Source organism: Apteryx rowi, unplaced genomic scaffold (assembly GCF_003343035.1).
Source record: "Apteryx rowi isolate R43461 unplaced genomic scaffold, aptRow1 scaffold_1577, whole genome shotgun sequence".
Classification (NCBI taxonomy): domain Eukaryota; kingdom Metazoa; phylum Chordata; class Aves; order Apterygiformes; family Apterygidae; genus Apteryx; species Apteryx rowi.
Genome location: NW_020447838.1, coordinates 1,100 through 28,090, shown reverse-complemented (window position 1 = coordinate 28,090; position 26,991 = coordinate 1,100). Strand labels below are relative to the sequence as shown.

At 38.0% G+C, this 26,991-nt stretch overlaps 1 protein-coding gene across 1 annotated transcript; it reads right to left on the bottom strand.

Annotated features, from left to right (window-relative positions):
- Window positions 1-3,695: 3,695 nt before the first annotated feature.
- On the bottom strand, window positions 3,696-26,602 carry LOC112962892 (vacuolar protein sorting-associated protein 41 homolog; the record flags this gene model as incomplete). Its single annotated transcript, XM_026059449.1, has 13 exons — window positions 3,696-4,061; window positions 5,670-5,749; window positions 7,189-7,233; window positions 7,997-8,096; window positions 16,464-16,600; window positions 18,144-18,284; window positions 19,451-19,505; window positions 21,990-22,127; window positions 23,364-23,414; window positions 23,546-23,587; window positions 24,839-24,983; window positions 25,882-26,009; window positions 26,510-26,602. Coding segments are annotated over 13 exons (1,236 nt in total), but the record flags the coding sequence as incomplete, so codon positions are not given.
- Window positions 26,603-26,991: the final 389 nt, after the last annotated feature.

Below are 26,991 nucleotides of genomic sequence, written 5' to 3'. Positions count from 1 at the left end.
ATCGAGCAGCATCGATGCCTGTCCAATTCCACACCTATCCTTAGGGTTCGATACCAGTGTTGATATCAAACCCTATTGATAGGCTCCGATACCTCTCGTTCCTGATACGCATGCCTCTCTTTTGCTCTTCAGCCCATGCTGCTCTCCCTAGGCACTGACGACTATCAACATTGACCGTTTTTGACATCAACGGGCCTTGATGACCATTCATTTCCACATGTACCACTAGGGCACCACAGCCATACATATCCTTCCCTCTCAGTACGCATTGATACCTTTCCATCCCGACAATCTTCAAGGCCTCTCCATTTCCATACCCGCTTAGAGGCATCAATAGCACTACGTATCGATAGCTATTGCTAACTGTCCTTATCCATCTCTGCCGACAGCCATCGATACCTCTCCATCTCAACAGGCATCGATGGCTTTCGCTCTCGCCCCCATTTTCCTCTTGGCAGGCACCAACGGTATCGACATCAATCCCTCTCAGTATGAAGCAGCTTCAATGCCTGTTGAACGCCAGACCTATCGAAAGGCATCGATATCGCTATCAAGAAGTGGTGGGGCATGACATGTCAGGAGAGTGTTTAATAATTTGAAGGAAGGGGGGCATAATAAGTGGCAGGGGGAACGTTATAAGTTGCAGGGGCGCATAATAAGTGGCAGGGGAGGGGGCAATATCCATTGAAATAGATATGAAACCCTATCGATAGCCTTCGATACCTCTCCTTCCCAACATGCATGCATCCCTTTCGCTCTGCGACCCATGCTGCTCTCCCTAAGCACCACTGACTATCGACAATGACAGGTTTTGACATTGACAGGCCCTGACAAATATTAATTTCCAGACTTTCCAGTAAGGCACAACATCCGTACATATCCTTCCCGCTCAGTACGCGTTGATACCTCTTCTTCTTGACAGGCATCAAGGCTTGTCCATTTCTATACCACTTAGAACACTGAAAACTATTGCTACCTGTCGAAATCCATCCTTGCTGACAGCCATCGATACCTCTCCATCTCGACAGGCATCGATTGCTTTCATTCTCAGCCTGATTTTGCTGCTGGTCAGGCACTGGCACCCATCGACATCGATAGCTCTTGATATCGAGAGGCATCGATGCCTATCAAGTTCCTTACCTATCGATAGGGATTGATACCAATAGGTATCGATATCAATCCCTATTGATAGATGTCAATTCTGCTTAGTCTCGCCTGGCACCTATAGCTTTCACTCTTGGACCACTTTTGCTCTTTGTAGGCACCAGAAACTGTCAACATTGACCGTTCTCAGTCTCAGGAGGCCTTGAGGAGTATTGATATCCACACGTAGGGCTAGGGAACATCTACAGATAGCAATCCCTGTCCATAGGCACCCATTCCTCTCGATCTCGACAGGCATCAAAGATGACCAATTGCCTTGCCTGTCAATAGGGATCGATATTGATCCCTATCGATAGTTATCGATACGTATTGAAATAGATTCTATCAATAGGCATCGATTCCTCTCAGTCTCGCCTGGGTTCCACAGCTTTCGTGCTCAGAGCAAGTGCTTTTTGAAATATTCTGTTCCTTTTTAAATGGTTTTGTGACTTTATTGCCACTTTAGAGGCAGAACTGTTCTCCAGATGAAAAGCTATTGTGTATCTGAATATTTTAGGTTTTAATGGAGGATATTTTTTATGATGTGAAGATATCTTAGGAGGAAAAGTTAATCAAAATCAGAACTGTGGCCACCTCACTGAATCTCAATGAGTGCATTTAGAATTCTGGAACAATGAAAAGGTTAGTTCCTGAAGCCCCAAATGAAAGAAGCTTTGGATTTAGAGAAAATTTGGATTAGATTTTCATACAGGGATTTAAAATTACTTGTATAATGGAAAGAATATGCCAGGGTATAATGCCATTTGATTGCCAGTGATGGGTGCCTGGGAAACCGAGTCATTGAATCGGCAGATGCTTTAGGGAACTTAAGGGCCAAGCTGAAGTAAAAATATCAATTTGTTTTTAATTATCATATAACTCTGAGCTTCAGAACACCTTGAAGCATAACTGTAAAAGAGCAGAGGAAATGGTTCCTAATCTTTTCCCCTGCAAGCAGACTGCTTATAGCATTGCAGAGTTCCTTCTTAATAAATAATATAGACAAGCTTCCTACAGCTAATGAGGAAGAGATGTTTTTTTAAGAAGTTTCTGAACTTGTCTACTGGCATGCAATCGCTCAAATATCATGATTAAAGAGCCCTTGAACTTACTGGAGCATTTAGTTCTGAAAAAATCAAAAGTGATTTTTCCAGTAAATGTGGTAAAGAAGGCATAAATGAACAATATGCTTAAGAATGTGTATGAGTCACTGCAAATGAACTGAGTGAAGCCTGATGTATGCAGACTGTCACCTGCACTACAAAGTTCCTGCTCTGGTTGTCTTCTCTTGTTTAATCTACTGCAAGTCCACAAATAATGTGCACCATCTCTTATTTTTTCTTAGCTGTGTTATCATGATAGAATATTATGGCTGTGTATTTGAGAGATCCACCCTTTTACTGACAGCTTTGTCTCCTGTAACTATGCAAAGTAAAACATAGTATTTCTAATATACTTAACATTTTATTCCAGTATCAATTATACAGATGTACACAGAGGACAACAAAATCACGTACTGGATTACTAGACCAGCTCAGCTGAATGCCTGGATGATATCAGTAGAATAGCATGAATTTACACAAACTGGAAACCCAGCTTTCTATGACACAGATTATTTGAAGGCATACCTACATGGGAGTGARGTATAGAAGAACTCCAAAGTGCTACATTTTCCAGTTTTACAGATACACTGCAGTAGCACTATACTGTTGTTTCAAAACTTGTGATGTTAACCTACTTGTCCAAATCTCACAATTTGCTGTTGGAACAATGCATTTTTCCTTTCAAACTTCAGCTATTAAAAAAAGGGGAAAATACCTTGGCAGTTCTGAAACGTGACTTTTCCTTGGAAAGAGGTGCTTATATATAATTTCGTCAGAGAACATTAGAGAGATTTCATTACTATGAAGAAATTCTGAAAGATCAGCTCCTTTGCATCATAGAACACCGGTGAAACTAAAAATAAATGTGTTTTTTGTTAACAACCATGTAGGCTTATTTGACTGTTCTCTTTTAAGTTCCTAATATCTAAAGAAACTCTTTGAGAACTTATTTTTCAAAGCTCAGATGTTTTATCTGTACTTAAATGAAGTTGTATACCACAACTATGCTTAGAAGTATAAAGACCTACTGCCAGCATTTAAATTTAAAGTTTCAGGATAGGTTTAACATAAGAAAATCCCACCTGTTTAAATGCTGCACTATGAAGATCAACTGACAAAATAACCAGTTTCTAACAAATTCTGAATGTGTAACCATACAGCCAAGGTACATTCTCAATGTGTGGAATTAACAGTTAGTGAACTTGCTAATTAAATATATGATTCAGCATACAGGTAGCTTCAAGTTCGGAAGCAGTTCCCCTGAAAGCAGTCAGACTCCTCATGGGTCTCAAGTTAAACTGTCCAGTAATAGACTGAAACAAGACTATGTAGTTTGGTGAACTGAATTCACAGTAATTCATCTTTACCTACAGTATTTAATCATGACCCTGCTAATGGCTCCAAATTGTGAAGCATGTTAACTGATATCAATCACAAATTTCCAAACTGTTTTTTTTTCCCTGTTTTATTTACCTTTTCTGTTTTCTGTGTTTAGTAAGAACAACCTGAGCAGAGGAACAGCAAAATATGAATTGCTAACACAGAATTACGAGGGATCTCGTCGTTTTCTCTTTCCAGAAAATGCTCGGTAAGTGAGAGAGAACTTAAAGAGACCACTTTTAAATCACAGTCAGAATTATATATAGCAATTAGATGACTAGCAGAAAATACAGTGGCCCCATGTGACCCTAATAGAAGTGGTGTCACAGACTGGCTTGGAGAGTTGGAGGACTGCTATTTCTTCATCTCCAGGATTGTGCTTCCTGGCCCTCTGTGTTTGGCACTGCAGATATTGCAGAACTGAACAGGAGAGATCTGGAAATTAAAAAGAAAACAAGAGGCTCTTAGGGAAATGTAGCCAAGTTAGAATCAAGGAGGATGAAAGAAAGTTGCTGACACCTTTCTAAATGTTACTATTCCCAGTAGGGCTGTCTCCAATAGGACATATTCATGGGTAAGCGCAGGAAGGTCATATAGTGGAATACAGTAAAACAGGCTATTCTGGAGTCAAAGGGCAGGGCACCTCGCCATTCACTCCAAGCGTCTCCACTCCAGGAGAGTAAAGTCAAATTTGCTCCACAACAAAGATGACAAATACAGAGTCAAAGTGCCTCTGATTACTTTTGTGGGAAAAGAGGAGAGCAAGTCCCTCAGCATGCTGCCCCAGCTCCACTGACCATCGGGTGTCTTAGCCACAGCTCTGCCTTTGGATATTGCTCCACCCATTTTCAACAGCTGAGGATTTGGCCCAAAAGCCATCAAGTGAGTATATGTGTTTATTGTTACCTCCTGTGTTTAGCCCTGTGTGATGCTTTGTGCAGGCATTACTTTCCTCTCAGTGCATCCCCAGGAAACATATCAGTAACGCAACTGACCGCCTAAGGCCAAGAAACAGTATAGCAGGGGAGAATACAGTACAGATGTATTCTGATACTTATGTATTACTATGTAATATATCATATATATTACGTAACACAAACGTCACATTTAAAAATCAAATCTGAGGTGTTACCCGGGTCCCCCGCTCCCAAACTGAGAATGTTACATAAATTCTAGATTATTCCTCAGATAATCAAATTTCTGGTAATACTGTTTGAATAAATATTTACTAGCAAATTATTAACAAAACTAAAATGCTGGGGGGAGCTTTATTCGGCAAGTGAGCTACCTCATTAAGATTTCTGTAACATATTTGAGTATACATGCTATAGCATGTGGCTACAAACACTTTGTTTAATTTGTTACTTGCCAATTCAAAGTGATTCACCAAAACTATTTTTTACTAAATGTTCATTTCCAGTGAGGGAGACAGAATCAGAAAAGCTTAAATTCCATTTTCTTTGTGCTCTTGTTACCATTTCAATGCTTTCATTTCTAAATTCAAATCTGCTTATATCTAGAAATTACTTTTTTGTTGTTTGTTTTCATTGAAATCATTTGATTCCCTGAGGAAGAAAGATATATTCTGAGCATAAAAAAAATTTACAAAAATATTTAAGTATTCACTCGCTGAAACATGGGTATTTTTTCTTCCAGGTCAGAAACATTTAATATGACTCACTTGAGAAAATATCTTCATTCTTGCTTTTAATTAACATACTTTTAGAGCTGCAATGGGAAAAATTTAATAAAAAATTCAAATAGGCCATATTCCTTGTATGTTTCAAAGCTGTATTTCATATTTAGACTGAAGAAAGTGCTAAAAGACTTCTTGAACAGCAGCAATTTCKTTCTAAATTCAGTGTACTTTGGTTGCAGTGGAGCTAATCACCTTTTCCCTAATCGCATACTGCAGGATATCACCACAAACAACTACTATAATCACATTATAATCCCCAATAGACCCATGCCCTTCTCCACAGATTGCAAAAGGAAATAATTTGTCCTTTTGTCTTTACCAGAGAGACTAAGCTAGTTCCTTACTGTGTTAGATACCGGGAAGCACTCTTTGTGAAACATGTGTCTGCAGTGAAACACTACCACATTGAAGGGCTTGGATGCATCTGTGAAAGGAAAAAGTAAAACCATTACAACAGGACAACGAAACACAGAATTCAGTGGCCACAGTAGTACATGCCTGTCTTCCATTATACATGTAGAAACATAAGGTAATATCTTCCAATATATTTTATTTCCATATTATTCTAGCTCATTTGTAGAAACCATGCAGAATGATGCTTTCAGGTCATGGGGCCCAATGGTGGAGTTATAAGACAGTATTGTTCTGTGGCTTAAATGCTGCCAACCTTTCCAACTGATGTTTTTCATGACAGTATGTGCTACACAATGAATCTGGGGAGGGAGAGAGTAATCTAACCCCATATAATTCAGTCTATTCTGAAGACAGGTTAGCAAGAAACTGTTGTATTCATGAGGGGAATGTGCCTTTTGATTCACACATGAATACTTACCCCCAACTAGAAGCCTACACACAACAACCACATATTCCAAGAATTACCATCTCACTCGTCATTAYATATCTATCATCCACATTCGAGTCCTTGGCTTCCATTCGCTCAATATACGCAACCCAAGGCACTGGCACATTCAGTTCTGCCAGGTTTTCTACCACTGTGTGTCTGTTCTGGTCTTCATGTTGGGGCATGTGATCAAAGCATAGCTATCTTTTAATATTGCAGCAGGGGCAGGGTTGGGGTCTTTTTGGTTTTGTGTGTGTGTGCACATGCGTGTGTGAGCTTTTTTTTTTTTTTTTTTAATCAAAACCAGTAGAAACCAGATTCAAAAACTGGAAGAGATTCTATTGGGATATCCACACTTGGCAAACAAAAAAAATAAGTGTATCCATATATTTTTTCTTAGGTATTCTTGTTTGGAGATGTCACGACAGATATTCTCCTGGTCAAGCTATTGTGCTGCTTTAGATGTCCAACAACTATATTGTTAATTTTGCATTATGGTTCCCTTGCAAAATGTACATCTTTAATATACTGAATTTCTAGGTTCAAGACTAACTTTAGAAGATGTTTTAAAATTACAGTCTGTTACAAATTGTTTCAAATATGACAGCAGTGACTGAAGCCAAGAGTTTCCACCCATTCAGACAAGGGGGATGTTCCAGGAAACTTCAGAGTCTAAAAGTTCAGTCTAAATCAGACAATAGACTTGTACAGGATTTGATGGCAATAGCATATACTGATGGAATTAAAGTTGCCTTCTACTTCATATATTTCAAAATGGAAAATTAGTCAAAGACGAGCAAGAAACCAGAAAAAAAGCTAGGTTTACTGCAACACAGAAGTTCCAATTAGACTCCACTCCCATGTTAGGGGTCATAAATAAACTGTGCACAAGAGACTGAAATTTATAAGGTGATTACCAACGAGCACTATTGTGCATTTCTATGAATAATAATAACTGGTATTTTCTCTAAAAATAAAAATAAAAATAGACAACCTCTTTCTCTTCTGGAAAAACATCCTACCTGAAGGAAGTATTGGAGAAAGGCATGATTCACAGATATTCTCCTCTGGAAAAAAATAAAAATAAACTCATAACTATTTTGTTAACAAACTATATGTTTATTTTATATAAAAGAGGCATCAACATATTGCAATTAAAGAAATGGATCTTGGTCTTAAAATATTTACTTAAAATACCTCATGTAGGAGATTAAAATTAAAGAGCAATATGGAAGCCACATTTCTATGAATGGTATGAAAAATGTTTAGATCCTCTGACTGTGGTGAAGGCAGAACCTCAGTAGTTGGACTGTCAAAGATTAGAGCTGCACAGGCACATGGCAAATGCACAAAAAAGCAAGAAAGGCCGGGCGGCTGATTTCTGGGCAGTATTTTGTAGCAGAAGCTCTGATCCTCTGTCTTTCCATCAGCTCTTGCCTCTTAGTATTAACATGCACCTCTTGTGAATTACACCACTGCTTGCATGCATCATTGGTGCCTCGGAAAATACTTTCAATTATTTCTAAAAGCTATATTTTAGCTTTTGCTTTGGTTGCAGATTATTATCTGAGTGTCTTTGTTGGCACTTAGCATTTTTCACCTTTATAGACAACTTGCAGGATGCAATACATTACTGGCTGAGGAGAGGCAGATCAAGAGGAAGAGCTGCATGCTGGGACTGTCACTTTTGAGATACAAGTGCTTCCTCTGCAAAGGGGAATACTCAGGATTTTGAACAACTTCCAAAGTGGACCCACATGTGGTCCAGATCTATAAACCAAGTAGAAAGCTTCAAAACTTTGAAGGTTACCACATTTCTCCTATACCCACCATCCACCAGAACACCCTTCATCTGAGTTCGATGCATTTTCCTCAGTAAAGAGAGAGAGTCAGCAACAAGAATCTTCTTGCAACCTTCCCGCAGCAGGATCTATTGTGCAAAGAACACAAAATACAGCCAACGATGAACAGATGGGCATATCGACTACCTGGGCAAGTCACCTCTGGGGTTCTGCTACCACAGAGAACATGAGGAAATAAGGAATGTTTTAGCCTTTTGAAGCTATTATACCTTCATGCTGGGGGCTAAAAGGAAAGGAGGGAAGGAGGAATCTCCACCACCACCATGCCCACCACTCCTTAAATGAAAAAAAAAAACAAAAAACCAAAAAACACAAAATAAAAAACCCCACACTATATATAAAAAAAAAAGAAAAAAAAACCAGAAAAACCCCAAATCTTTTGTAAATATACTGCTATCATACAAATAATGATCTTCTTGCTACAAGCTTTTCTTAACAAAATACAACTGAGGCATTTTTTACAGTGCCCCTCACAATTAGTTTCCAARCCATATCAAAACTTCTTCCACCCACAACATCTTTCCTGCCTACCTTAGGAAAGGCAGCTGGTAATCCTTTCTAAAACTTTCTAAACACACAGCAATTCAAAGTTTATTTTGTTCAAACATATTTTCCTGCTGTGGTGCCATTTTGTAWGCAGTATTAAATATCTATATAATTAACCAAAGGTCCATAGTTTGTTCCTTCTTAGCAAAAATCTCCTCTCCTTTTCTACTTATTTAATATTTCTCATTAGCTTGCCAGACAAAGACATGTCAATGTTGTGAAACACAAGCCTGGAACCAAGGGCATTGAATTATACAGAGCATTAGATCACTATGCCTAACGAGGCAGAACTGCAAAAAAATGACATCTCGATTTCAATAACTTAGGGCAAGTTTATGAAAATATAACAAACCTAAATGAGTTGTGCGGAATATTTCTTTCCCCCCTGTACTATATGAATGATTTGGAAATTTGTTTTCCAAGACCACAATTCCTCTGGAAAGTGTTTTCAAAGAAGCTCACAATCATTTTTAAGCCAGACAATCCAGCTAAAAAAAAGGTGGTATAAAGAGTGTCCATTCCTTCCTACTGGTTATTTGTGCTACAGGAGACACTGAACATACTAAAAATAGTCACAGCTAGTGTAACTACTTGAAAAGGAGTAAAATAAATTTTACAGCCAGGTGAACACTGTCCAAAAMTTTGTCTCTTACATACACATTGTGAATTGATCATGATGGACTGCCAAGAGTGATATGCAGTTAAGACTAATACATCTAAAAATTAAGATTGAATAACACTTCAAACATTTCAAACTGGGCATGTCAGTGGGTGAATTATATTCTTCAGTATTAGATACACAAAGCTATAAAACACTTCAGAGCACAAGAAACTGAATGCAGCTCTACAAGACAAACATTTAGAAAATTTATCATTTTTATCTGCAATAATCTCAGGAGCTCTCTGAGTATGTTTTTTTCCCTTCCAACTTTATCCAAGGACAAAAGAGAAAGGCAAAAATCTGTTTCAAGTATAGAAAAATGACAGTTGCTTTTGGCAGGGACAATTGGACGGCATTATCTTTTGGAATGAGCACTCTGCCTGATTCAGAACATCCTAATCAGCAAATTATATGAGAAAGATACGTAATGACTTAGCCACACAAGACCCCATCCGAAATTCTCAGCTAGCTGCACTTAACATAAGCTGATGAAAAATTCCATGTTTAGGTAAAGGGTGCAAATAAATTATTAATTGAGAGGGACTGAGATACAAGGGGAAGAATGGTGCACGATTTACGATTTTCTACCAAAAAATGCAGTATGTCAATAGGGAAGCTTCATTAAGGAAAAAAAAAGGAGGGGGGGTAGAAACGGTAGACATCATTAGGTGACTGGAAAACCTCAACATTATTTGATCCCTTAAAAAACAAAAAAAAAACCCAACCCCCCCAAAAAAATTAACAGAGAGAGTTCATAAGACATATGCACCATCTTACCCGTTATTTAAAATCTACTAAGATTTTCCATACCACATTCAGCGATATTTTGCAAGACCATATTTTGTTAGCAGTGGAATACAGGTGGCAGCTATTATTATATAAAAGTTGCAATGAAGGATGTAAAATACCAAATCTCAAGGTAATAAATCTCAACACTTCTGCAGAAACAGATTTGAAGAGCTCAAAGATGAGACGGATAATTTAATAGTTATAGAGAGAAAGAGAAGCAGCAGAGGAAATTTGGAGGCGAGGCAGTGAGATGAAGAATATGTTTGAATTAACTACTTTACATCATGAGGAAGGAAAAGTATACAACTATGTACCATAAGACTGGGCTAAACTAGTTAAAATTGGCATCAGGTATAAACTGTAATGAAACCATTTTCTAAGGAGATCAAAGAGAATGGTACCTATGCAGCCAAAAGTCTCATGAAACTGGACTTTAACCTTTACAAACACATGGTTGTGAGCAGGTGCAGGACAGCCAGTGCAGCTAGAGAAAGAAGAATTTTAAGCAGAAAGAATGCCTTTCACTGAATTAATGAAAACCTCTGGTACCAAGAAATTTATTGTGGGAAAAAAAAAAAAATTCCAGTTCATCCTCTAACTATACTAGGGAAGGTCTACTGAATAATTCAAATCACAAGCCATAGAAACTTCCACTTAATTAAAAAAGTCCTGATTTACAAATGCATAACAGTATTTGCAAAGGAAAACACTACAAATAAATATGTGCTTAATTTGAAGAGTATACCCAAAAGCAGTGAGAATAAATTCAGGCTGAGATGCAGCTTAGCACTCAAATGAGKGCAAGTTTTTCAAGGACAATTAACAAAATGCTTCCAAAATGCACAACCACAATTAAAAGCACTTTATTTTTAGTCATTATAACCAACACCCAGATGGCCACTGTGCAAGCTGCCACAGGCCCCCCACTGCCTCCAAGGAGTCTGAACAGCAGCTTGTGCATGTTCAGGAGGAAAAAAAACAAACAAAAAAACCCAGTTTTTCCAGATGCTGTTTTAAACAGTGTTCATCACATCATCAGWGGGATCTATCCATTCATAACTTGTTAACTATCCATCAGAGAGCTACTGCAGGTTCAGTTAAAGTTTAAATTAAGTCAATATTTGAGTAAAATGGCTAATCCAAAAAGCCTAGAGGTATGACAGCTGAACAAATTGCTTTTGTATGTTAAAACTAGGAAAAAGACTTAGAAGAATGAAATCTTCTAATTCAAATAAGGAATCTGAATTCTTCTAATTTGAACAATGACTTCTAAATGTCATAAAAAGGGTGAAAAATTAAGCATTTCTTCCTAAAATGAGGGAGGTACCTACATTTCTTCCAATGATACAAGTGTTCCCTAATTTTCATGCGAGTATAACCCGAAGTTGAAAAGACATCTATTTTATAAAATTGGAAAATGCAACAGATTTAAAACTGACACAGGAGCGTGCAAATAAGGGGATTTTCCTGTCAGCCTTCTCTGCAAGACATAAGCATGATATAACGCTTTAAAAATTACGACCTGGAGGGTGATTACAAGACTTGTGTTCAGCAAGGCTCCTCTGTCCCTTATTCACAAATTAAGACTACTGACTTAATCAAATATCAGAGACATAGACATGTGTGACTCATTTCCTAGTCTTTTTCAATTTAATTTCCAGAGAACTGAATGTAAAAAGAAAATACAAAGTTTGGGGGTATATTACAGAAAGAAGGTCTTAGTTCTTAGTTAAGATCAAACAGTTGCAAAACTGAGGAATTCCAGTCCAAAAGAGGTTGCAGAAAAAATTATCAGTACCACTTGTTTCATTGCAAAATAATAGTTTTTATTTATATTTTGTATAGAAACTCTAGTAAATATTGACATTGCTGTAATGTTCAAATAAGAGTATGACTGGCATAATTGTGTTGGCTAAGGGAATTTTTTTAAACCAGCCACACTGGTGAAGTGCTAATGGGAACAGAGGATCTGCCCAAGTCTCACAGTGGCACTGTCTCCAACAGTGGCAACAGAAGTACATCCAAATTACATCACTTTCTGGTGCCAATCAAGCCTAAGCAGTTTGTATCCATTCCATTCAAAAAGTTCAAAACAGGCCAGCACTGCTAATCCAGGCCCACCACACTCACTAATGCAAGTAGCAAATTATCTGCACTTTTATAATGCTTGACTATTGCTGAAGAGTATTTGGACTTCTTGGTTCTCATAATTATTTTTTTTCCCCAGTAGAAAAACACACTTGCAGATTACAAGGATTTAAGGACTGTTACAAGACTGTTAAAAGACAATATAGCTGGCTGGTACTCTGATGCAAGTAAATATGAAAATCAGTCTTACAGTCGCACCGGCAACAGATTTTCAAGTGCACAGAGATGAAGTTGAGTTTTGATTTTGTGTCTTTGAAAACACTTTTAAATGTAAGTGTTAAAGATGAAAAGTACTGAACTTTTGTCAGGATATCAATATGAGTTGACTCAATTTGGTTAGCCTGTCATTGATTTGAATGGGATTTAATTATGTTGAAAATGTTCACTAGGAATGGCGATTTACTTGCCATTAAATAAGCAATGATCCAGGAATATGTCATTTCTAATAAACAAGCATGTCCATCCTTAAGACAACACATCTTCACAAGTTTATAAATCAAAGGAAGTAGTCTGAAGCCTATTTTATCTATAAATTTATGGCACTGAGGAACTAGATTTCTTGGGTTAGATACAAAATATGATTTAAAAGTTTTAGACTACACTTTACTTGATAAATACTGTTAAAATGCAGACACCYGGGACTTGGTCTTTGCTATCTGTCTTCGTAACTTTATTGTCTATGAACATTACTGTATATAAACACTAAAGTCAGTATTATTCCAGCAGTAATTAAAGTTCTTCATCATCTCTATAATAAGTCAGTGTTGCTCAATTATCTATTGTGGTTCTAATTAACTACTTAGATGACAACAAAGGAAAGAAAAAGCATTACAAAAAATGATCCTCAGGGGAAAGAAAAACCACTCAAACTCTTAACTCAGAGCTTTGATGCCACTACTGAAAAGCACTTAAGCAAGTGCTTAAATCTTTTCCTGTTTTAAGTCCATGCTCAGCTTTAGGTTCATGCATAATTGCATTTCCTGAAGTGGGAAAATAGGAATGGATATTAACAGGCAGCTTAATAGATCTGTACTTGTAAAGCAGAGCTATAATGCCATGGCAGGAGCACATTAGTTATTTGAAAGAATGGCCTAAGAGCAAAGAAGAGAGTCTCACATGATCTGAATTTTATTTTTACCCAACAGAATATTTAATCGTCTATTACTGCGATGCTTGTTTTTCGGTTGGTGAACAGAGATTAACCTACACTTCTGTGAAAGAGTTAATCACATTACCTTCGAGCTGAGGCAAGCTCAGAGTTGCACACACAACAGTTGTAGCAGTTCAACTAATGGGCAAGAACTGTTAAACTGAATCAGTCTGCCCCATGCCAGCAATAATAGAAACTTTAATTATTCAGGGACCATTCCAGATTCAAAAAAGTTTCAAGGAATTTTGTTACATTAGTAGATTTCCTTGCTGGAATCTCTAACGCCACACTAAGCCACATACGGCATAGTTTGGCAGCCATTCAATTTGATTCAATTGATTCTGCTAGGATATAAAGCCTTGTTTTAAAAGGGACAAAGACTGTCAAAGGCACTGCTTGTAATTCCCACCTATATCTAAAATCACATCTAATGCAATGTTTATTGCTAAGGAAATTTAGGTTTAGAATAGGCATTTTGTATTTGCATACTTACATAAGCATAAAACAATCTTACTCATTTTTTCATGGCTTGCAAGAGGAGGCTGTAATTAAATAACACTGCTGCAGCCAGCATATCTTTTTGGAGCTGATGTTATGAAAAGGTCAGCACAGTTTCCACACTAAGCAGGGACCTGCAAGCCAAGGAATAGGTTCTACCTTAACCTGTACTCCTCCACAACCTGCACCCCTTTTTTGCCTTTGAAAATAGGGACGATAAAACTTACATGCATACAGAGCTTGAGATCTAGAGAGAAGTAGTCACAGAAAGTCCTAACCAGTGTCACTGTAATTAGGTACAACCAAATGAAATATGGATTGCTGCACAAGTTTGAGAAGTTTGGACTAGATGATCTCCAGAGGTCCCTTCCAACCTCAGCAATTCTGTGATTCTGTGATGTGAGGCGATACAAATCAGGAAAGTTTTACTGAAATCCAAGGAGCTGTGCCAGGCCCAAATCCAGGACGTGGATTTCATACTGCGAACATTCACACCAGTCACAACAAAGGTGTGATGGGGCTTCACACAAACACACCCTAGCTTAGCTTTAACATGCCTAACGAAGCAGCAGTAACAACGAAGCTCGGGCAGCACTGCCCTCTAGTAGGAAAGACCACTTACGTATTTGCTCAAAGTCCCAGCCATGCCCTGAAGTCCACACCGAATGCAGAAAGCAATACTGCTATCACAACCGGAGCTTGCCAATTTAAAGCTACTTAGGGGTGTGTGTATAAGAGCTGCGATAGCATTTTTAACTTTCAGTGTAGATACACCATCTGTTCGTAACAGTGCGCTTTACATTGCCTGTAACACTTCAGGAACAGCCTTACTTTAACCTATAGCTTACATTTCTCTCAAGAAAAATAGCCCCCTTAAGATTTCTTTTTGACTATATTTTTTCACTATTGTAAAAGTAAGCCAAGCACAAACTACATTAAGCTTCCCTAATTTCTATTACTCCTACGAGACACAGATTTTAGCCCTAGAGCTATCCAAATCTACTTCAAAATGAATTCATTTAAAATCCATGAAGCATTTCAATGCTAACAGCAAATAATTTTAGATATCACTCTGGAAGTTGAATACATCCTTTTAATCCCAAAGTAATTTTGTTAAAAGCTGTTTGAAGACAAAATGATTTTTCCCTCCCCAAACTGTGACCAAACCATTTCATCAGCTTTGGCTGAAGCCACACAACACACTTTGCATTTATCTAAAGCTGCAGCTATGCAAACAGCACCTTCTCATTCTGCTTGCAGACATACAAAAAGTTCCATTTTGATGTCAAGAGACTGCGGGAATGGTAGCACCAGCAGCGCAAGCAGCAGGGTATTGACAGTGACAAGATTAACATTAAACTGTTTAAATGCAGCATACTATTTAGCTAACATTACCTTGAAAGGATAATGGTTCTAATGCAGTCAATTAAAAACCTGGAAGTAATGCCACAATATGCAGTACACGCAAGCATGTAAGCATATCTGGGGCAGCTCCTTGCACAAATGGGTGTACAAGAGAATATGACATTTAAAATGCTTCTTTGAAATACTGAAAGCCATGTCTAAAGTCCACATGATAAATAAAACAATGAGGAAGTTTTGGAGAGGCTTAGAACCTGTCTTTTTAAAAGGTCTTCTGGTATCAGTGAAAGTTCAAGCAGGTCTAGGCTTAGTTTGGCCCAGTAAGAGAGCAACCATGACCCTGATGACAACAATCAAGCCTATCTGCTTGCTGCAATGTCCAAAGAGTAATAGCAAATGAGAAATGAATGTTTATGAGGTTCAGCAAATTGTAGTTTTAGCTACTTACAGGACCTTGTTTTCTTGGACTCCACATCGTTGCACTAGGGGCATTTAAACTGCTCTATGTCCTTACTCTCTCAGGAGAGAAAGGTACAGAGCAGTGTCTGGGAGAACTCAAGTTTGGGCCTTCCTTGGTAGCAGGGAGATAAAAAGTATGTAATGCAACTCTCTCCATTGTTACCTTCAAGAACATTAAGGGGTACCCGTCCTGTAAGTTCTTAAAACATGCAACAAAACCAGTCATGTAGGGAACTGCACAGATCCGTGCAATTACACTGGGATAAGAACTGCCATAAGCCAATGAGCAGGCTTTTTTTTTTTTAAATGCATAAATGTCACTACATGCTGCACAACACACAGATATATGAATTTGAGTTTACAAGTTTGTCATCTTTTAGTTAATATAAGACACTTAACATATGGCTCTAAAACCTGGTGATTGGTTTTGCATGTGCACCTTATGTTCTGCCTCCTCATGTACGAAACTTGGAATAAAAAAAGTGGTCAGAGAGGCTTTCCAATACAGGACAGGTTGGCAGGATAAAATAGTCCAAATCACCCAAGATCCTGCCAGTTCTACTTACCCACCAGGTTTACAACAGCATGGAAGAAATTTAGAGGTGCTTGAAACTATCAAGAGAAGAGACTATTGTGTAGTCTTGATGTATTTCTACTCCTCTTGTCAAAGTTTTGTATCAACTCACAGTGACAGAGTCACAGGACCAGAAGTCCTAACAAAACGAACAAAACTTCATGATGGCCAGTTTTTGTGTTTTTCAGTGGCAAAGTGTTTTGCTGTCTCTCTGAAAATGAGTATCACAGGAAGGACACAACATTTACCTGCAAGTTGTAGTCCTGAAGAATTTTCACTAGCGAGTCTCTCAAATTAGGAATCTCCATGCCTTCCTTAATCCGGTGGATCAAAAGAATGGGATCAACATGCGTTCCAATATTGTTCAACAAACCAGTAATAAAAGCTGTGAAAACCAAGAGACAAGAAAATTAAGAAAAAAATCCAGCAAAACACCCGATCAAAGGATGCTTCAATGACGACTACAAGTTTTGGCTGATTCTATGGCAGTCAGCACTAAAAGATAACACTGAGCCTCTTTTATATACCCTTCATATGTTTCTTGCAACTATATTACTTGAATACAGGCCTTTGGGAAAGGAAGAAGGACGCAGAGTTTGGCAGTTCACAGAACTTCGAGGGTATTCTGAAAAAGGATGCCAGAGTATCCAAAGTTATCAAAAACACAAGTAAATAATGCATATCAATTCAGTACAAAGGAGCACTCAAGCAAACAGAGCCATAAGATGAACTTCATTATGTGAACATCCCTTTCTTTATTCCAGGGTTTAAAAGCAAATTTTCAAGTGCTTAAACTAACTCAACAGGTATTTCGAAGCAGTGGTGAGAGTAACGTAGAAGCCTTTTGCTATTTAGAGTACAACTGGCTAAATGAAATACTAGAAGGAGGAACCTCAGGGCTGTTTTTTCTTCACCCCTCAGAACTGAGGAAGACCGCTTGACTTTCTCTGCATAGGGCAGATGAGACTGATAGGATTGTACAGGCTTTGAATCTCTAAAGATTTTGAAGCTCTAAAGATACATCACTAATTGTATTAATTAGTCTCACTTTTAGTGATGAATTGCTTTCAAGCAGGGGTTTCTGTTGGTCAGGTAACTTGAAAACACTATTCTTACGATGTAGTAATAGATTTTGACTGATGCTTCTTGTCAGAATTAGTGGTCTAGTGATGAGAAGATATGTATTCTCATGCTAATTCTAGAAGATATTCAATCCTGCAGAAAAGGGATCCCAGCAGAGACTTTAAAGACTTGATTTAAAGCCCCAGAAGAGGGTGAAAAATTTACAGAGTAGAAAGTTAAACTAATTCTCTTTTTTCTTAGTCATATGAACTCTGAATCTGCCTCCAGAACAAAACTGATGTTGCTTAAGAGATTCTGACAGTATCTATCTGAATTTTAGTAGATGTTCATATCATGGGTGAAGGGCAAAATGCACTAACAGTTACAGATTTTCTCTTTGTGCCACAGAGAGAAAACTGCATAGTTACTTTACTGAAAGGGCAGAAAGATACAGGTCCTTCAATTTTCAGAATTTCAAAGGGAAACCGCTGCAGTAAACAAAATACGCAACATCCTCATCAAGCCTGCAGACTGAGTTTTGAGGCTGTGTAAAAATGCAGCCTCACATTCTGTCAAATTAAAAGCATGATTCGCTCATTAATTTCTGTTGTTAACAACACAATTATGCAGAGCTTAGTTGAACATTAAATGCCTAAGTACCCGTTCTGTAGCATGCCCACATGTTGCCTTACTGAAAGATTTTAAGCCCAGCAGGATAGCTATGTTGTGCTCCACAAAGCAGAACACTTCCCAGGCCCTCCATAAATACCTTCTCTAGCATGCACGAGGATAATTCAATCCTTCACCTGCAATTGCATTCCACAAAAAATACGCATGCAAGACTGCTGAGAAACTATCCTGCTTACGCGGTTTGTCGATAGAATATAAGATGAGGTCTTCCCAAAGTTCTCCGTCATCTTGCTCCTTGGCAAATTCAATAGCCTTATCCACATTATGCAAGTCTTCCATTATCATCTTCAAGGCACTGCGGCTGTTACCCATTCTGCCTAGAAGGAAAAAAAATAAGTAAAGAGATTAGAAATCCTAAAGCACTGAGCATTGATAAGTATTGAGAAGGTTTGCATTGTCCTTTCCACAAGAATTTTAAAAACATGAAGGTGCCACAGACTAATTTGACCAAGCACAAATCTAATCTCGTTTACTTGTGAACAGATGCAAATCCCAGAGCAGTCGATGCAACCTGAACATGTGCTTGGAGTACTTTGCTGAACTGGGACCTGAAGTCTTTCTTAACTATGTGTTTGGTCATATTAGGCAGGGGAGAGGGGGTCTGAACTGCAGCAGCATCTAATGTAACAACAGGGAGTGTGTGCATGGGTATATGTGCACATGTAAACTGTAACATGATTTACCCTCTATTAAGGGCCTGCATGGACATGCTTAACTTGCAGTAAATACAGTGTAGTTTACACCCATGGAAAATGAAAGGATTGAGGATGAAGGAGCAGTGGAAGCTGTGTGAACTATTCTTTAAGTAAATCCATGCCAAACTTGTGCTTTTTTTTAGAACATAGGTTACTCTGCTCCCAACTAGTCCACAGAACACTTTTCTTATTAAAACAAACATGGATTAGGTCAATATTGGAATGTTTCCATCACTCTAATAAATAAACATACATAAAAATCTTAGGCTTACAATGCCTTCCATCCAGAGATGGGTTCCTCACCCTGCGGGGGCAGTTCATTTACAATTTAAAAAAAATAATTAAAAAAAAGCAGCATAAATCTTCCATCTCAGCAAGAGGTAATATTAAGGTTATGAGATGTATTCAGAATAAAACATTTGAAGAGAGGGCAGAAATAAAACAAACAGGATCACTCTTCTCTTGGAGCCTGTTTCAAAAACACTCCCCCTCCCGAACAAACAAAACCAAAACCCCAACCCTCCCCCCACAAAAATAAACCCACCCAAACAAAAAAAAAACCCAAACCAGAAGTACAATAACACAATACATGAAGTTAAGAGACATTATAAATAGCCCAATGCTTTATTTTCTAAATCATGTTATTTGGTTCCAATGACTATATACCAGCTTTGTCTTTGGGAAAGCACGTTAAGTGATAGACGACAATGAATCGCACATTTTCCCAGCCTAAACTTTATGACAAGATTAAAAGCATGTTGTAATTTATCACAGGGAAAGTTACTTACTCAGAAGATAGACCGTCTCTTCTACAAAGTTCCTCTGTTGGCAGATTTCAAGAGCCTGGAATTTAAGAGGAGTGAGGGTGGGAAAGAGAATACAGGAAACTATGTGATATAATATTATATTGATCATAAATGCTACAAAAGGGTAAAAGATACTTCTTCATGAAGATGCATTACTCATTTTGACAGGATTACAGCTCCCTTAATATGCACTGTCAGGTCCTCTGGCATTAATTAAAAGGAGAATCACTGTGGCACTTTTTGTGTTTTTCCTCTAAGTTTTAATAAATCTGGGGACAGTACAAATAACTCTGTCTGGACTATGCCAATCTCTAGCTTTAATCTACTGACAACTTTTTTCTTCTACTTCTAAAAGTTGGTTAATCCAAAAGCATTGAGATTATCTGCTGCAAAGACTTTCTTCCTCTAGAAGGACTCTCCAAAGGTCTCCAGGGATGCAGGGCAACTTGACGTTCATTCATTTGTGACACAGGGTTGTCTGTAAGCCTCTGAGGATAACCACGATTCTTTTGGGAAGAGGAGAGTGTCCTCCAAACTCTGCCAGGGACCTCCAAGAAGACGATGCAATGAACAACCTAACCCAGGTATGAAAGAAGAAGGAGGAAGCATTTCCTGCAAATTTGGTTTAAAGACCTCAGGGCTAAATACCACAAGCAGTTACAAAATCTGCGCTTAGCTGACAAACACATAACACAATATATAAAAGAATATATAAACACAGGTGACAGTTGTCTTTTTCTCTCCACTGAGAAATTAAAGTACAAATTACCAGGTTTTCAGTATATCTCAGTGCTGCACATTTACTGACTGTCATGCTCTCTCTAGAGGAAAACAGGGAACACACACGCTTCTCTCCGTTTATTTGATAAAACATTTGCTAAACTGCACTTGAATAACAGTGTGTTATAGTCATCAGAAAGGTTTTAGAGAATCATTTCTTCCTAGTTAATCAATTAGTTACAGTAATGAATAGTATGAACTTGTTCAACTATTATGTTTTTTACAATTTAGACATCACACTGGAATTTGCTTAATAGGAACTGAAAAAATGGGTACCTTGTAAATTCTGTTCCCATTTTTATTTCCTTAGAACAAAGATTTCTGGCAAAAAGTATTACTGTACGATATGTATGGTAAAAAGTTTACCCACAGAATCCCTAGTGAAGGTAAATTCAATAAAGTTATGTATAGACAGTGGTGGTATCCTTCTTCCCTTCCTTAGCTTCTTTCTTACTAAAACATATTTAAACATGTTAACTGAGGTTAAAATGACTCTCTTTCTAACATCAATTTCTTTTTTCTCACTTCAGTCACTATGGCATCACACACTCCAAAAGTTCATTTGCATCATTCACACACAGCGCTTTCCTGCATTGCTTATCACTGTGCAGGTAAGCTACTTGCACCATCATTATAATTTCTTTAGTTTTTACACATGAAACCATGATCACTCTAATAATACACAGGGCAAAAACTAAGGTGGAGAAGAACAGAGCTAAAAAATAAAAAACCTCTCAGGCTTAATGCCTAAAAGGAACACTGAGACAATCTAGTTTTGTGCAACAGCTGCAACGAAGAAGAAGTTTGCAGTCCTAACAAAGTATTTTCCAGTGTTTCGTGCCGCTGCACAGAAAAGGCGGCTCACAATTGACAGAAGCTAGCAAAGCAAGAGTGGTACTAGAAATGGCACCACCTCTGTTTAGAATGTCAACTATGTGAAATGAAGTATTTGATATTACACTTAAAAATATTCCATCAGTGTCATCATTGTATCTGCACAGAGAGGACAGCTGCCAGAATGTCTGAGCAGAGCAGACCTTAACAGCACCAAATACAAATAATAAGATATTGACGCAGCTGAAGAGGAAAACTTAAATTTTCATTAAATTCACTTAAATTCAAACAGGAAAAAAAAGAAAAAGCCCTGATTTTTTTTCTTTAGTTTCTGGAAGAAGCAGAAGGAGAGCAAGGAAGGCAAAAAGTAGAAACGTTAAAGAAGGTGGAGACATGGCACTCTGTAAAACCTTCTGTCTACTAGTGAAAGTACAAGACAAAATATTTTCAGCTCTGCTGGTTTAGAGACTGTTACATAGTGTAAATTACTTGAAAGGAACTTAGGACTTTAAAACACAAAAAGACTCACTTGCTATCAGTTACAGCTGTTCAGTTTTTGACATCTAACTCTAGCTAGCACTACGTTTGGCAAAATGATTCTTGATTTTTTTGCAAGCGCAACCCAGTGTCCAGTCAGAACAGGCACTAAACTGTAGGTGTGCATCCAGTGTGAATTCAGAAATTCTACATTAAAAATCCTCACAGGCTTCAGCCTTGTGAGCTAAGGGAGGAAGGTGTCAGCTGTCAGTCAACTCTGCAAATCAAACCTCTGTCAGTGACCATCACAAACTCAAAAGATTCCTCCTTTTGGCAGTAGAGGGCAGTAGCAGACACACTTACAAGTTTACAGTAATACAAGCTACAGACATAAAAATTGAGGAACAGTGTTTAGATCTTGGGGGCTTACCTTTTCTAGTGGGCAGTGTGTGCTGTCTCTGAGAAACGGTAGTAAATTTGGACGATCATATTCAGCATAAAGGCTGATCTGTTTCTCATGATATCGTTGTCCTTTATGGTGATCTCTTTTGAAAAGCTTGTGCAAATACTAGGAATCAGAAAAGAGTCAGAACTCAAAATATTGATACAATGTTATTTGGACTTTGCCACCAATAAAAGATTCCTTCTCAATAACCTTGTTGGGAACATGCCAGGCACAGAGATTAAATTCTAATTCAGAAAATTAATTTTACATTTTTCTGAAGTATCCTCATGACAGCAGTCTCCAAAACCAGCTCTGTAAAGCAGGTTTGCAACAGCACTTAAGTAACTATCCTTCAACTGTCATAGAAACTACTGTATTTTGAACTTCACAGAAAATTTTGGAGAAATATGTCATATGAAACATTGTAGATATGCTTGACCACTGTGGAAAACCATAGTTCAAGTTTTTACAACACCAAACGTATTAACCAAAGTACCTCAAACCATAAACAGTGGGGAAAGCTCCTTCTTTCTGGATGAGCACAGAGAAGCCTTGAGAATAATCAGGAGGGTCACTTTTATTCAAAGGGAAGCAGACTTCACACTTTGAAACTGGTGCAGCCCTTCCATAAATTGACACTCAGTTCATCTTCTTTGTAAAACTCTTGGGCTGCAGATTGCACTTCCTAGGCCCACTTGCTAAAATCAGGTCTCTGTTACATAACCCCACTGTCTCCATGAGATCGATGCCCTGAGCCCCACTTGTACACAACAGCAAACTACACCCCCCCAATCCCTCATGCCACCCACCACCACATATTACATATTTCCCTGGCAACACCTTCAAACTAAAGAGGTGCTCTCAGAATAGCAATGGGGAACCACGGCCTTACACTGATGCTGTAATTCTGCACAAACAAGAACAGTCCTATGAATGTTGCAGCTCCAGAAACACAAGTAATTCACTGTCTTGGTGGAGCAGCAAAATGTGCTTCAGAGTTGCACCCACTGTCCAACCCTATTTTTGTGCAGGAAAAGAGGAGGGCTACAAGCAAAAAAGTAATTGACCAGGCACCTATAACACCATAAGGGATAGCTCACGTGTTACCAAATAAAGAGTATGTTAGCAACATCTCACAAGTATACATTTTAAAACTATCTTACTGTTTTACAAATGCTAAGGCCATGTTGAAACTGGATTCGCAAAAGCAGCCACCTTGGCTCAGAGCGATCAATGAGATTTCAGTGTCACATGCACATGGACAGGATAACCACATCTATAAAAGATGTGTTAGGAGAGCACCCCAGGAAAGAATTTATTCAGCTCAAAGTGAAACCAACAGAATATAGAAATGTTTACCACATGCTGTAGTTCAGGTCTGTTTTCTAATTCTTCAACGACTCTGTCAATCTGAAAGAAAAACAAATCAAAAGCAACAGCTTAGCAAGCCTGTGTTGAGCACTGCATTCACAAGACTCAAAGAAGGACGGGTAACACAGGCAAGCACATGGCAAGCCATTCCACTAACTTTTTATACTCACAGAAATTTTATCTTCGTTATCCAGAAGCATGTCTACTGCTTTCTAAAGTGAAGAAAAAGAACCCGGTTAAGAAACAGGTATGTGCATTGTCTCACTCTATACAGTATTACGCTTGTTCACTGATGGATATCTGAAGGATATTGCAGATGTACTCTTTTCAGCAACATTAATTCGGAGAGCAGTTTGCATAACATCAGCACTCTGCAACAACACAGCATTACAGGGGAACACATCACGTATTCTTCCAGAATGCTTCTCCTAACTTTCCATACTAATAGCAATCACTACCGGGCACTTATGTCGCAGATGAAGTATGCCCTTTGAATCATGGGTCACAGAAGGCCACTGCCAAATGCAGGAGAAATATTATTTGTCCCATTGCAAAAGGGAACTGCATGATGATGGCTGCAGTATACGAAATACATGACTCAACTTGCCTCACAACTGGACTCTTCCTGGCTCTCTGCACACATAACACAAGCAAATGAGATCACGTAAGGAGAGTGGCCACAGGAGCTCCTGTTCTGCTTCCACTTACCCAAAACCAAACTTTGTTTCGCATCAAAACACAATTTCCTGACATAATTTACTCTATTTATTAAACAAAAATTAAACATTACTTCTCTTATGTAGTTTAAAATGGGCATATCAAAGAATATCATCTTTGTTACAGATGGCCTCATATTTTAGCTCCAGTGCAGAAACAGCAGCACAGAAGGACATCTGCTTGGCTTTCCACCCACGGATCACATAGATCCTTTCCCCAAAGCTCTTACCAAAGCACATTTGCTAAGGTTTTAGCCAGCTGGGAAGAAAGAAGATTGAATTCAGTATAATATGCACACTTTCTTATTTTTAGAATTTAGGTTAATAACTCTGCAAACTTTCAGAAGCAGATTAATCGACTGTGACAAAAGAAAAGTAGCAACTACAGCAAACATATTTTTCATAATAAATTCACTGACTCCTTTTTTGGCTCATTAGTATACTATTTGATTAGAAACACAGAAAGAGTATCATCATGGAAGTCTACCTGAGAATCACAATGATGATCTCAGATCTGGCACTCCTGTTCTCTCATTATGAGTGATACTCAGATTAAAATATACAGGAAAATTTAAATTCTTGGGTCAATTATTCTGCAATCTGTGCAAATATCTCCTTACCTCAGAATGTACCTAGACATAACAAACTCATTCCTTGTCACAAAACTGTCTATAGCTCATTCATTTTTAATATGTTAAAACACCTCTAGTTGAAAGTGAATGTAAGAATCATTAAAAATCACCATACCTCTGCATCAAAATCCATAAGCAGAACAATTTTGTCTCTGATAGAACTGAAAAGATTGTGCTTGTGGATCAATTGGAAGACATCCTTGTGCCTCAGAGTTAGGTAAATTTCTAGGGCTCTTCCATAGCGCTGGTCATAAGTATACCTGATCAAAAAAGATGTTGTGATACATATGATTCCACATATCTGAGTGTAGGAAAATCCCCAATGAGAGAAAATATAAATTTACCCTAGGATATAAAGCTTCTTAGGATACTACTTGATTTGATGAATATCTGAAGAGTTGACATGATTCACTTTTGCTGAGGGGAAAGAACACTGGACAACATTATTTTCGACTCTGTTTATATAGCAATCATAGCATTTGTGTTCTGTCCTGTGGTTCTCTGCATTTTCACTTTCCCCTGTTTTCTAACCACAGGGGAAGCCACACAGAACATTAGCTTTCTATTTGTGGAAACTAACTGGAATTTACTTCAGAACTAAAACACATTGTTCTCTTAAAACTTTGGGACAGACAGTAACAGAGCAATAGACAGCGAGCCTACTCTCTTCAAAGAAGCAGTAGGAGAAGAACTTCTTAACATCTCTGTATGAAGTAGCCCAGAACCAGATCAGTTTTAAGACATTTTCCAGTCAGATGTTTCCAGCCATGCAGTAAACTTATATTTACGACTTTTGAAACAGAAGAGAAAAATGTCATTTTATTTTCCTCTGGGTAATTCTGAAATGCACACTTCACAAAAGAGGCTTCCTCTGACAACAAAAGCATGAAGCTAGCTATTTGCTTTGGAATAAGCGGTAGCAAATCTAATCTTGCACCAAACTCTTTGCCTTCATACTCCATGTACATTCTCTAAGGAAGGGAAAAGAATTGCTAAGCTGTGCAACCAGAAGAGTGGAGTGGAGAGCAGAGATAGCTGATATTCTGTAGACTGCAGCAAGGCAAATGTTTCTATCAAGAGAGTTAGTCAAATATTTATAAGCAATAGGATATTATTGTGAGTTTACTTTCTTGTAATAGGGTGTAAAATTGTACTCACAACTCTGCAAGTGTTCTCAGCAAAGTCCTATTCTGCGGATCTTTCTTCAGGTGGTCCATCACAGCTTGAACTATGATTGTGTTGTTGTAGAGATCTCCAGGCCACTCTTTTATCAGGGTTGCAAACCCCTAAAAGTATAAGAGATAGTAAAGAAATAGAAAGAACTGCCTAAGGAACATTTCAAAACATCAGAGTCTCATCTAAGCCTCTGAGATGATACCTGCTGCGCTTCACCTCTAGCCATTTTTACGTGCCCACAGACATAAACAGTGGAGAACACAGATGTTCCTTCTTAGGGCAATGTTTTTAAGATTTATGAAGCTGGCTCTTTTTCAGGCGCTGCATGCTTTGTGAAGCACCTTTACCACTTGTGCTACATTAAACTAATTAAAAATAATAATGTTCATAAGAAGTAACCAATCTCACAATATTTGCGTGCTCTGAAAAACATTCTACTTATTCATTTGGACACTGAAAAAAAATCCATCTTTTTCTATTTTAATTATTGTTGAATTGACCATTGATGATCTGTTTGAATACCACAGAGAATTTGCTATCAGAATTCCAAACTGCTGAGGGTATTTTGCTGGTAATAACCATTACATGTGGACATGTCAGGCAGCCATACCTCATAGTCACTTTCCAAAAACTCATGCAGGACCATTTCATAGATAAGAGGTTTCAAAACTGGATCCCGYCTGGGCAAGTAACGACTAATTGCCTATAGGAGCAAAGAGAACAAAGAGTCAGAAGGGGAATGGACACAGAACATCCCAGTAGATCGATTACAGAAAAAAAGGACTACTGTGAAACAAACACAATTCCCCCGTCCCCAAACACGGCTCGTGATAAACACCAGACGCACTATATAGTCATATTTTAAACAGCATCCTAACATAATTTGCTTTAACATTGGCACATATTGGAACTATATTACTTACCTGAGAGAACTTTCATTAGAAAAATAGTGATATTAATTGAAATGGGAAAATCAGCTATTGGACTTACAGAAGTCCAAGTGTTTACTGCCAGTTGCTAGAAAATAAATACCACATAAAACTCCTCAGAAGACGCAAGTTTTCAAAATCTATTTTGTCCAATCTTGCTATT